Here is a 12,035-nt window from a genome sequence, read left to right on the forward strand (position 1 = left end):
GGGGCGGGGGGCCGGGCCTCTCCTCGGCCCCGGGCCGCGCTCATGGGAGCAGCCACGCCGCTCGGGACGTTTGGGAAGGGGAAGAGGAACGGAAGGGGGAGCAGCGCCGGGCATGGCCGGGACCCGAGCCTGCCAGCCGGCCGCCTGTTGCATGTTCTTGACCGCGGTGCGGCGCGGCGAGGCGTAGCTGGCGAGCTGGCGTAGCGACCCCTCCAGGACCCCGGACCCCAAAACCCCTCGCCCCGATAACTATCGGGCGATTGAGGCATTACCGGCGGCGTGAGGACCGCAGCTCCGCGCCAGGTGCAGGCAGGCGGTGCAGGTGCATGCCCGCGCAGCGCCGACCTTCGAGACCCAGAGCCCTGTGGTCGCAGGTCGTGGTCGCAGGTCGCGGTCGCCTGCAGCTGAGCCGAGCCGACCTTCAAGGTTCTTCCTCCCTGCAGTTCGGGGCGGGGGCGGGGCGGGGCGGGGCGCCCTGCCTAGGTGAGGTCGACGGGGAAGTGCCGTTTTGGCTGGCCCGTCCACGTGAGACGAAACGCCTCGTAGACATGGAAAGGACGAGGGGCCGTGCCCGGTGCTTGACCTGCGACTGGTTAGGGCCCTTTCTGTCTCTAGGATTCTCTGCGACTGGCAAGCGAAACTACTCCCCCACCCCTGACAGCATCTCAGTCGCAGACGTCCACAAACGCGGGGCCTTCTTCTGCACACGATTGGCAGCCGCATGGACGGCCGTCCTCCTACACACGGCTGCTGGGGCACTGCCAGGAAGCGCGTCATCGGGCACGTCAGAGACCCCAAGAGAAGTCCTCCTCCCCCACTGCTCTGTTCCCTGAACTTGTGATACACTCTAGGGTCATGCTATATGTCCTAATGAGCGGGATTGAGCAACAGGTGTGTGTTACTGGAGACTTGAATGCGCCTGAGATAAGCATATGGTTATGTGGGATAAGATGGATAACATTTGGGCATTCCGAAAATATTTACTGACAAGCAATAGACACGCAAGAAAAAACCTGCAAGACATAGACTAGAGGGCTTGTCTTCCTATGGGCATGGGTTCAGTTTGTAGGAATTTGAGGTTAGGTTGCTCTACTTTCAAACTGTCATTCAATATCAGATTTTCATGGTACATCAGGAGTTTTAAATTAAGTCAGGATAGCGCCAAAATATCAAATCCACTTTTTAAATAGAACCTCAGGTAACGAGTGTAACATTCAGATTTCATACTGTTAGCTTAGTTCAGTGGGGCACAAAAAAGCAGATTCAAGAAAGAGTATTTAAAAAATTATAGGATGCATTACACACAATGAAATGAACAAAGAAACGAAAGAATCCTACTAGCTTATTGGAAATAAGTGTCAATAGGCTTAAATAATTACAAGATGGATACGATTCCCATACAAGCCTTGGATTTTGTCAAACAAGAAGCAAACTTATCAATGAGTTCAACCGCTTGGTAAATCAGTTCTGATATTCCGACTAGAAAAGACGGATTAGCAGTCCAAAAGTTAGAGCATAAATTGAATCAGGTGGAACAGGTACAAGAACTTTGCTTACAATGAATGAATTAAGGAAAACAAGTAGGTTATAAGTTTGTTTTTTGGTTATTGTAATGCAGACAGCAAAGAAAATGTTAAATGAATACAATGTTAAAAGGGAAGAGGAAAACGATTGAATCAAAAATGTTGTCCTTTCAAAAGATCAAGGTGCCGGGAGATAAAAGACACACCAAGGTAACAGGTAGGCACGGTAGAGTGCTAGCCTGATAGCGGCGGGGATGTCTGCTGAAGACGTCCCGCAAACTCTACTCTCCACTGGGTTGTCGCAACCGGACTCGTAGGTTGTACCATCACTATCAAGACAATAATACAACCAGATCATACGTAGAATGAGTTAAAATTTACCTGGTAGTAGCTCGATTCAGCCATCTTGGAGTTATCCAACTCTTATCGGTTTCACACACGGAGGACTTTCTTTGAGGTAAATACCATTCGAAACTTAAGTCCATCAACAGTCTTTAGCATGCACATGCCACTAATCACAGGCAGGTTTCACACATGTTACGGAAAATGATAGTACTACACAAAACCTAACAAAAACTTTTAAAACCTAACTGTTTTTCAAATGTACACCATTCACTACGAGCTGTGTTGTGCCACTGACTCATACCCAATCAGATTCTTCAAGGAGTTGCGATGATGTGCGTGTCAGATCTACTTTTGTTCAGATACATCTACTGGGCCGTTTTTATAACTTTATAGTATAGTTCCCCAAAAGAAAATAGACTAATTTTTGTAAAAACCTTCCCTGTTACGAAAAAAATCTATATTGGAACGAACGTGACTCATATACGTGTCAAGTTGAAGATAATACGAAAAACTGTGCGAGACTGTACAGAAAAGAACATTTTGGGATATTAAAAATATGGCCAAACGGTCTTTTCGTACCGTGCTTCTAGGGCAGAAAAAAATTATTCAGTCCAAATTCGTCAAACAGAGAAACTGTGTTTCAATGTCATCGTCATAAAAGAGTTTAGTTTGGGTGAGATATTTGACATGGTTGGGTTGGTGTGCTTCTTTTCATACCTTCGTTGTTGGTAACGATGACAAATTCCTGTGTTGTTATTCAGCGCAGAATATTTGTTTATTTTTGAGTGTGAGTTTTAATGTGAAGTGAAGAAGACAGGTGCAATTCTCAAGAACTAGGATTAAAAAAAAAAACGAAAGGAGTTTACACTGCTTTACCTTAGAGCGTTATCGAGGAAGGATACCAATCCATGCTTTACCCATGCAATTTAAAATAGAAGTGAGCACTATATGTTGAAGGTTCCTTCATCATGACAGAAGAGGTAAAACCTGATGTAATTAAAAAGACACAAGATTCTTTGAAAAAGCATATTAAAAAGCCACCACTTACTGAAAAATTACTGAAGAAGCCTCCATTTCGATTTTTGCACGACATAGTTACCAACGTTATTAAGGAAACCAGTTTTCTGGATGGTTTGTTCACTGTAGAAGAACTCAACCATGAAAATATAAAGGACCGAGATGGAAAAATAGCATTTTTGGACAAACTCATAAGTGCAGTAAAAATAATTACTGGAATTCCCCTTTCTGTGAGAGCTACAAAAATTGTGGCAGGTCATGAACCAACAAAAACTAATGAACTACTGCAAGCTATTGGACTTGCTCTGGATAAAAAACTTGATTCCAGAGATGTTGCTCAACAACTACGTAAAAAAGGCAACAAAAAGTCTGATGCTCCTGACAGCAAGAAATCTAGTCCGAGGGAGGGGAAACAAGAGAAAACTGACGCTGGGAAATCAAAATCCCAAGAAAAAGTTTCTAGTCAAACAGAAGAGGGTTCAGACAAAAAGAAATCTAATACCAAACAAGTGAAAGTTGGCCAAGAAGCAGAATCATCAGATAAAAAGAAACGTTCATCATCTACATCAAAACAAACAAAGTCGAAGGAGCCAAGTAAAACAGTGAGATCTAAAAAAGAAAATATTACATCAGATTCTAAGGCAGATCTGCCAAAGGAGATGAAAGAAGAAGCTGTTGGTCAAGCAAAATTGCCTGATAAAACTCCTTCAAAACAGGAAATTTTAACTTCAGAGGCTGTTCCCACTGAGGTAGAGCAGAACAAAACTCCATCTCAAAGGCGTTCCTCATCAGCAAGGCAGCAGATGGAGGAAAACCCTGGGCTACCCCCCCAACAACCATCAGCAACACCAATTTCCCCTAAAAAGCAAATAGAGAGAAAGAGTTCATCGCAAGAAAAGGAGGACTCAGCCCTCACAACTTTACCACCATTACAGCCTGATCAATCCACCATTGGTGCACCACCCAAAACCCACACACAACCCCAACCATCCACAAATTCTACGCGAGCTCCCTCTGCAACACCTGCTCAAACTTCTAATTCACAGCAGGGACAACCACAAGCGCCCGTTCCTGTGCCTTTGGCTAGACCAAGAACTGCAGCCCGTGTAGGAAGTGCCCGGCCTGGAGCACCCAGAGTGCGTAATAGAGGAGAAGCTCTTGTTGTTAATGAAGAAGTGAAAGCAGCCCCTGTAAATTTGATAGTAGAGGATGAAAATGCCAAGATAAGCCATGAAGATGAGGACGAAAATCTTGTTGTTGTGGAGAGTCCACCAGTTGACGGCATACCAGATGACCTGCAACCATCAGCACCAGCTATGTCTCGTCCTTCAAGTCAGCAGGGCCATTTGGTTGCACAGATTTTGGAAACACAAAAAGAACTAGAAGTTGGTAATGGTGACAATGGGGAAGTCAATCAGCACCACACCGAAATAGAATGGGAAGCAGGGAGGAGGAGGGAGAGGGAGACAGCTGTCAAAGAAGTGGACCGAATGCGCTCTCTAATTCAGACACTAACAAGGGCAGCGCATCCTCTTGGGAAACTTCTTGACTCCTTGCAGGAAGATGTAGACAATATGCAGAGAGAGCTAAGCCAATGGCAAAATATGCAAAACAGTTTAGAGGAGCAATTACAAATGGAAGAAAAACTAAGTGCACAAGCATCACTACCTCTCAAAGAACAGTTAAAGCAGTTACAACAAGCTGTACGTTTAGAATTAGATCAAATAAGTTCAGCTAAAGCAAACATAATAAGCAATGATGATCGCATCAGGAGACTGTTAACTAGCGGTCAAAGTTAATTGCTCAAAGGAATGTGCAACCCCAATTAAACAAAAATAAAAATACTAGAACGGGAAATGTAGATGATTAGTGTTAATTGTTGTTTCTATGTTTTCACGCGCACTCTCTCAAATGGATCTCACCTGTGATTGTTATGAAATAAAACATATTTAAAACGTGTCTAAAGTGGATGAGTATTTATATGTCACACATAAAGTCTGAGACACCGTATACTAACAAAAAACAAAGAATGATTATGCATTTATCTGCATTTTCCCTCGACAATGAGAAGCACACGCGATCTGCCATCGATTCTCAAGCAGTAAGCGAATATTTGCACTGTTCAGGCAAGGCTTCAAACACCCCGGCATTCGTCAACATGCGCGCAGGCGATAGCGGCAAGGACACCAACTAGCGTCTCCAAAACTAACGTTTGAATCGGGTTCTATTTGCATTTATTTTGCTAGTTTGGCGTAATATAGCGCATTAATATTATTGTAAATCATAAAAGAATCCACATTTATAAATTTTATCCACTTTAGTTGAAAATAATTTTACGCGCCCTCAAAATAAGGGTGGCTACCTTGGTAGCTTTTGAATTTAGCGATGGTTTTGTTGTTGGAACAATTCTGGCACTTTATTTGATTTTGACACAATGGTGTTGTGTTTTTGTTAAGTTTTGAGTGTCTTGTCTTTAGAATGGAAGACGTCGAAAATCAACAGAATCTCGACGAATTGTGGAAACATGTTTGTATTCTGTTTCCGATTCTATGTCATGAGGTAATTGATATACTATGTTGTCAATAGAAACACCTCCAATTAGGTTATGTTTACATTGTTCAGCTTAAATTTTTTTAAAAAAATAGTAATTATATTAATAATTATTATTTTATTTTGTCTTTATTTCTTAGAACCAAGACCAAAACAGACAAGATTGCCCAAGCGATGAACTCTCTATTATGCAAAGTATTGTCGGTCAAGGGCAGGAAGCAATTGTTGAACAATTGGTTTTAAATGAAATTGAAACACAACTTCGAAGAGATATTGTTCCCACTTTCTGGAGGCATTTCTCCGATGATGAGATTAAAATCCATGGCTTAGAAGGTTTCAAAGGAGCAGTCGATTCACTGTATGATTCATTGTCTACTATTGTACCATTCCTTCAAACTCTTGAATTGTTGCGACAAACTGCACAATCAGAGAGACAAGTGTATGGGCAGCTGTCGCTTATGGAAACGTTTAAAGTTATGGTAAGAGCTTCCTTGCATTCTCAGCTCCCTCTTGACTATCAAGCTATCACTGAAGACTTTTATAGAGTAGCTTTCAAAGTATTTTGCAATTCTGAAAATAAAGAAATAGATCAGAATGAATCAGCCGAAGATATTGTACAATGTGCTGGTTGCTGTCATGAAATCGAATTTTGTCAATGCCAAACCATAATTGAAGCATTTCATGATATTAATGGGTAAGTATTAGAAACCTTTAATATCTTACTGACTAAGTATCTAGTCACAAATTATTTGTATTTGCAAACCTTTCAGAAAACTACAAGAGTTAGATCTTTTAGAACGTCTAGCAGGAGACGTTCTAACAACTATGATTCATAGAAGAATTGAAAACCATGTTCAAGAGACGTGCAAAGGTAGCTTTGATGTCTCACATATTGGCTCACTTGAAGTGGTTTGTATTCTTCCCATATACAGAAATAATTTTATTTAATTCACTTTAGAAAACAATTAACAATTTTGTTTTCAGTGGCTGGACACAGTGGTCATGGGCTGGTTAAGTAGGATTTACAGTTCAGGGTCTTTTGGTTTTCGAGAATCAGAAAACAAAGAGACTCATTCAACTGTCGAAACACTATCAAAAATGAAACAAACTCTGCGTCATTTTTTGTATGAGACTTACACAAGAACACGCATTGATCAACTCTTCAATATCATCATTGGTAAGTTTTTGTCCATCTAAATCACTTCTCTTAGCTATTCATAGTGGGAACACTTTTTGATCCCTATTTAACCTTTATTGTTTATCCTGTCTACCAGAGTATCCTGATTCTGAACCAGCAGTGGAAGATTTGCGTATTTGTTTACTAAAAACTGATTTACGTCAACACTTGACCCAAAAACTTCAGAGGGCTCTTGAAACTCGATTACTTCACCCAGGTGTGAACACACCTGATATATTAACAGCATATGTTGCAGCCATTAGAGCATTACGAACATTGGATCCATCTGGGGTTCTGTTGGATACTGTTACTCAGCCAGTAAGACAGTATTTACGTTGGAGAGATGACACCGTACGTTGTGTTGTAACTAGCCTCACAGAGGAAGGCCCAAGTGAGCTAGCAGAAGAACTTTCAAGGGGTGAAGCTTTACAACTAGATGATCTTACTCCATCAGAAGAAGACACAAAAAACTGGGAGACCTGGAATCCTGATCCTGTTGATGCTGACCCTTGTAAGAATTGGGGTTCATTTAACTCCCTATTTTATACTTTAACATTCTAATTTAAGTGAATTTAGATACTAACATTTTGTTTTCCTCATTTAATGAAACCATTTAGCCAAGACATCACAAAGCAGAAGAACCTCTGATATTATTTCCATGCTTGTGAATGTATATGGTAGCAAGGACCTTTTTGTTAATGAGTATCGTACATTGCTTGCTGACCGCCTTCTTAGCTCATTAAACTATAATACAGACAAGGAAATTAGATATCTAGAGCTTCTAAAACTCAGGTATGATAAATTCCAAATTATTACGTGTATCTTCCCTCAAATCTTGTCTTTAAACTAAATATTATTTGGTAATATTTTATGTGTGATTATTTACTTTATCAGGTTTGGAGAATCTCAGTTGCACTATTGTGAAGTAATGTTGAAAGATATTTATGACTCTAAAAGAATCAATACTCATCTGCATTCTGATACTAATTTCAATTTAGACAACCAGGTCTGTAGCAACATTTACTATTATTTTTCTTTGAACTCAAATCAGATTATTTCCTTATCCATAGATATACAGATAACTTACAACTCCTTTATTTCCAGGAGTTTGCCATCACAGCAATGATTTTGTCAGCACAGTTTTGGCCCCATTTTAACAAAGAAACTCTTGAACTTCCGGAATTTGTGCAGGAGCACTTGAATACCTACACTAAAGCCTTTGAGACCTTGAAAGTAAGTCAATTTGTATTAATCTAAACAAAATTTGACTCCATAAAAATGTTTATTTCTTCTCATAGTGTCTGATTATTACTTTGTGCTTAAGGGTAACCGAACACTAAGCTGGAAACCTCAACTTGGTTCAGTAAATTTGGACATTGAATTAAAAGACCGAAAAATCAACCTTACAGTGTCTCCCATTCATGCTACAATAATTTGGCACTTCCAAAGCAAAAGTAATGAAATTTTGTTGTTCCTAATAAAAAAGAAAACAATTTCTGATATTGGTTTTTAAGTGTTAAAGTGCATGTTCAATTAATTTTTCAGACCAGTGGACTATAGAAGAATTAAGTCAAATCATGCATGCTCCAGCAACTTTGGTGCGAAGGAAAATCACATATTGGCAATCACAGGTAACAATAAAACTCTCAAGAATTCCCTTTAACCTCTGTGTCTGAAAGTAGTAGTATGATGTTGCATCTGTTACTACATTTTAAAAACTTCTCTTCTCAGGGGTTGTTGCATGAAATAGGTCCAGATTCTTTTGAATTAGTTGAGGAAAGTGGACCAAGAGTTAAAGGTCACATACCATCAGAAATAGTATGTGATGACGAGGAGACTGAAAGTGCTATGGCATCAGCTCAAGAGCAACGAGAAGAAGAACTCCAGGTAACTGATTTCCAAAACTTTTTACCACTTTATGTAGAAATGAAATTGTTGTTTTTGTTTTTTGTTTTTTTTTTGTTCCATAGACAACTAGCACACTTCCTTGTAATAATTTAACATTATTTGCTCTTAAAGGTGTTCTGGTCGTATATTGTTGGCATGCTCACCAACTTGGATTCAATGCCTTTGGAGCGTATCCTCCAAATGTTGAAGATGTTTGCTCTTCAAGGACCTACTACTATTGAAGTTGGTCTTCAAGAACTCAGACATTTCTTGGACCGAAAAGTAGCAGAAGAGAAGCTTTTATTCTATGGTGGAGTTTACCGTCTTCCAAAATCATAGCACTTAGATCTGCGTCGTGGAAAATTATTTTGTGATATTAATGGTGGCTAAATCATTATTTTGCTTAGTTTTAATTGGCTTAGTCAATCAGATTACTTTATTATATCTTCTGTCAAAGTAGAAGTATTCAATCAGTGACTTTTATAAATCCCTATCACTAACACTGGTGATAGAGGAATGTGAAAAACAATGAATTAAAAGTAACAATAATACAATGTTAACGCTTTTTATACACACAGGGCTCTAAAGCCAAAGCTGGTAACTTCCCTGTTTTGGAAGCTTTACGAGTTTTCTTAAAGTCCATAAAAATAAACATTTGATTTGACAAGTCTTTCTTTTTGAGTTGGAAACCAAAGTGTACCATGGCACTGGTGAAATTGTCTACATCTTCAAAACGGCTTTCTACCTCTGCAATCATCAATAAACCTCTGGAAAGAGAAAAGTAAAAATGAGTTCAATCCATAGCAGGATTTCTGAGACCAGACTCACCCAAGATTTAAACTTACCCATTTTTAAGAACTCTGTTAGCCTCTAAAACAAAATCATTCAGGTTTGTCCCCATAAGGGATAAACAAAACACAGCAACATCCACACTTTCCATGAGTAATGGGGTGTGGGCCATATCACAGGCAACAACTTCAGGCTTTGATGAAATAAGATCCAATGAGTGAACCTTCAAATGAGGTAAGGTTGCAGCAAGGCGAGCATCACCACACCCAAAGTCTGCCACTACAGTCTCCTTAGGAAGGCTAAATGGAAAGAGTAATACTGTTAAGTTACAATCAAGTTACAAGGAAAACATAACAACTAGAAGCATTAAGATACCTTGAAATTGATTGGATAATAACATCCAAGGGATTGACAGGCCACTGAGCAACTTGATTTCTATACCCTGAATGGTAAGCATCAAATGCATCTGGATCCTCTTTAAAGTACTTCATAGCTTCCCAGCTGTTTGTAGTATATAACTGCTCATTCAGCCATCTACAAAATAGAAGTAAGGACAAGGACCCTATAGTACAAGCTTCAAAAAACTTCAAGCTATTAAAAAATAATTTAATCTCTCCACTCCTACCGGAAACGGGATGATTTCAGTTGCTGAGTCATCTTTTCTCGTAAGGAAGTAGATGCATTCTTCTTACTCCTTTTCGGAGATACTGCGTCATCCCCAGCATCTAATCTATCTTGCAGTCTTTTCTTTTTAAGGTCATGTAAAGTTTTTGTCTCATCAATATTTGATTCCTGAAGGAGTTTAGCTATAACAACTTTCTTTCTACGTGATTTATCAGCAATGCTATCAGAATCAGTCAAAGTTAATGAAGGCTTATTTTTAGAATTTTGGCTATTTGAGTGAAGAGAAAATTTGGCGGAGGCGCTTGGAATATTCCCATCAACTGAATCTTCCAGCCCAGTCTTCTTCTTCCTCTTCCGACGCTTCTTCTTTTTTTCCAACTGAGTATCATTGTTTTTCAGAGGTGTTGATGAATCTGATAGAGATGTGTCAAAGGAAGGATTTGCTGTTCCCAATGCATCTTGATCATTTTTCACCGCTTGATTTAGATTATTCCCTGATGCTTGCTTTGCAATCTTTCTCATTTTCTTCTTCTTTTTCCTACTGAGAACTATCTCATTGCTATTATTGGCTTGTTCAAGTTCTTTCTTTTTGGCAAGAGCCTCTTTCCTCTTAAGCTTTCGTTCCTTTCTCTTCAGTTTGGCTTTTAGATTGGTCTCTGCAACTATCTCAGGACTTTTCAATGGAGAAGGTTCATTGGCAAGTGAGACTGTAACAGATCCGTCACTCTCTTTTTTCGCCTTCTTCGCTCTCCTACGTTTCTTTCGTATCTCAAGCACTTTCTCAATTTTTCCAAGTACCCTGTCTGTTTTTTCTTCAATTGCTTTGCCTTTTTTCGGAGAAACATTCTGACCATTTGATGGAGTTGTAACACTGCTTGCAGTCGACTGAAATTTCAGAAGCTTCTTCATTTTTAAATTTTGGCGTCTTTTCTGTCGCTTGGATAGACTTGCATCTGAGGGAGGAGTAATTGGGACTTCCTGACTACCATTTAGTTTTATTTTTGGTGGAGGAGGTGCAGAATCTCTCCTGAAGACAAAGGGAAATTTCTTTGCCTTTTTAGGTGCTTCCGTAGTGTCTGATTGATTACCTGTGTCATCAGCTGACGAAACTTTTACAGGTGAACCTGCCTTTTTGAGCAACTGTTTCTTTTTTCTTCTCCCACTTTTCTTCTGAGCAGAAGCCTAAAATTAAAATTAAATTTGTTTCAATTCATGGGGACATGCAAGTTGTTTTCTACAAGCTTTGTGCCTATTATACTTACCGTTGTGTCGAGAACTTTGCTACCCACATTTTCGGCGCCACCATCGTCCCACCGCGGTGCAGAGAAAATGCCCATTATGTTACTGATCTATTTTTCGCAAGAAAAATAACCACCGCACATAGAAAAGTTAACCTCACCACAACAAGCGGCTTCTTTTCTCGTCTGCTACTGCTACTAGCCAACGATAGCCAACGGAACCGGATGCTCCCTACGGACTGTGTTTGAACTTTACGGCGGGTGTTTCAAAAAGAGGCGCCAGTTGAGCAGTTGAGACTGAGACTCATGATTGGGTGTAGTGCGTTTTCAATCACCTTTTTTTAGGATTTCGAATTAGGAAGGGAACAGTTACCGTAAATAACTAAAAGGAAACGTTGTATACAGATTTTTAATCAATGTCATCACAACAATAAATAACAGTGTCCTTGTCCTACGCAACTTGCGTAGCTTTTAGGATTAACATTTTTCTTACAGCCATATAATTTTGACTAATTCTAAATTTTGTACATAAAATACACAATTAAATAAAAATTAAGAGAGGTGTACAGCACAATTCACTCAGCTAACTCTGCAATAATTATTCCACAGAAATTTTACATATCTGCACCAACTTTTTTCTTGGTTTGTAAAGGACTAATTTTTGCCATTCCATTACGTGCTCCTTCATCATGGAAGGAGGCGGGAAGGTATTGCAGTCTTCGGTGTCTTTGATTTTTATTGGTTCATTGTTTACATGTAACACACTTCCCCTCAGCCACAAGGAATGTGCTTTGCAGCTTTCTTGTTCCTGACACAGGTAATTTTGCAGCATACTCTGTAGAGTTGTGAGGCATCATGTTTATAGCAGGAGCGTAAATGATTCAA

The 12,035-nt window shown here is 39.7% G+C and overlaps 3 protein-coding genes across 3 annotated transcripts; 2 read left to right on the forward strand and 1 right to left on the reverse strand.

The window, feature by feature from the left end:
* The first annotated feature begins 2,427 nt into the window (after positions 1-2,427).
* Positions 2,428-4,850, forward strand: LOC113210431 (TRAF3-interacting protein 1). The gene has a single exon (XM_026428423.2). It carries the CDS (start codon positions 2,837-2,839, stop codon positions 4,682-4,684), a length of 1,848 nt encoding a protein of 615 aa, XP_026284208.1. The 5' UTR covers positions 2,428-2,836; the 3' UTR covers positions 4,685-4,850.
* Positions 4,851-5,253: 403 nt separating this feature from the next.
* Positions 5,254-9,166, forward strand: LOC113210429 (anaphase-promoting complex subunit 2). The gene is made up of 12 exons (XM_026428421.2): positions 5,254-5,444; positions 5,576-6,129; positions 6,206-6,344; positions 6,420-6,612; positions 6,710-7,123; positions 7,230-7,404; positions 7,507-7,618; positions 7,717-7,845; positions 7,937-8,066; positions 8,158-8,243; positions 8,344-8,499; positions 8,632-9,166. The coding sequence occupies exons 1-12, from the start codon at positions 5,364-5,366 to the stop codon at positions 8,836-8,838; spliced, it is 2,376 nt and encodes a 791-aa protein (XP_026284206.1). The 5' UTR covers positions 5,254-5,363; the 3' UTR covers positions 8,839-9,166.
* On the reverse strand, positions 8,907-11,361 carry LOC113210430 (ribosomal RNA-processing protein 8). The gene is made up of 5 exons (XM_026428422.2): positions 11,175-11,361; positions 9,914-11,094; positions 9,664-9,822; positions 9,345-9,587; positions 8,907-9,266 (listed from the first exon to the last, which is right to left on the reverse strand). The coding sequence occupies exons 1-5, from the start codon at positions 11,247-11,249 to the stop codon at positions 9,056-9,058; spliced, it is 1,869 nt and encodes a 622-aa protein (XP_026284207.1). The 5' UTR covers positions 11,250-11,361; the 3' UTR covers positions 8,907-9,055.
* Positions 11,362-12,035: the final 674 nt, after the last annotated feature.

This window comes from Frankliniella occidentalis, unplaced genomic scaffold, assembly GCF_000697945.3.
Source record: "Frankliniella occidentalis isolate FOCC.00 unplaced genomic scaffold, Focc_3.1 Scaffold149, whole genome shotgun sequence".
NCBI lineage: Eukaryota > Metazoa > Arthropoda > Insecta > Thysanoptera > Thripidae > Frankliniella > Frankliniella occidentalis.

Bases quoted from the DNA above. Each gene is read 5' to 3' on its own strand.
- LOC113210431 (XM_026428423.2), top strand. From the start codon at position 2,837: ATGACAGAAGAGGTAAAACCTGATGTAATTAAAAAGACACAAGATTCT.
- LOC113210430 (XM_026428422.2), bottom strand. From the start codon at position 11,249: ATGGGCATTTTCTCTGCACCGCGGTGGGACGATGGTGGCGCCGAAAAT. The intron at 9,823-9,913 runs GTAGGAGTGGAG...TCTATTTTGTAG, and splicing joins CTGAAATCATCCCGTTTCCG to ATGGCTGAATGAGCAGTTAT. The intron at 9,267-9,344 runs GTAAGTTTAAAT...TTCTCTTTCCAG, and splicing joins AACAGAGTTCTTAAAAATGG to AGGTTTATTGATGATTGCAG.
- LOC113210429 (XM_026428421.2), top strand. From the start codon at position 5,364: ATGGAAGACGTCGAAAATCAACAGAATCTCGACGAATTGTGGAAACAT. The intron at 6,345-6,419 runs GTTTGTATTCTT...TTTTGTTTTCAG, and splicing joins ATATTGGCTCACTTGAAGTG to TGGCTGGACACAGTGGTCAT. The intron at 7,405-7,506 runs GTATGATAAATT...TTACTTTATCAG, and splicing joins CTAGAGCTTCTAAAACTCAG to GTTTGGAGAATCTCAGTTGC.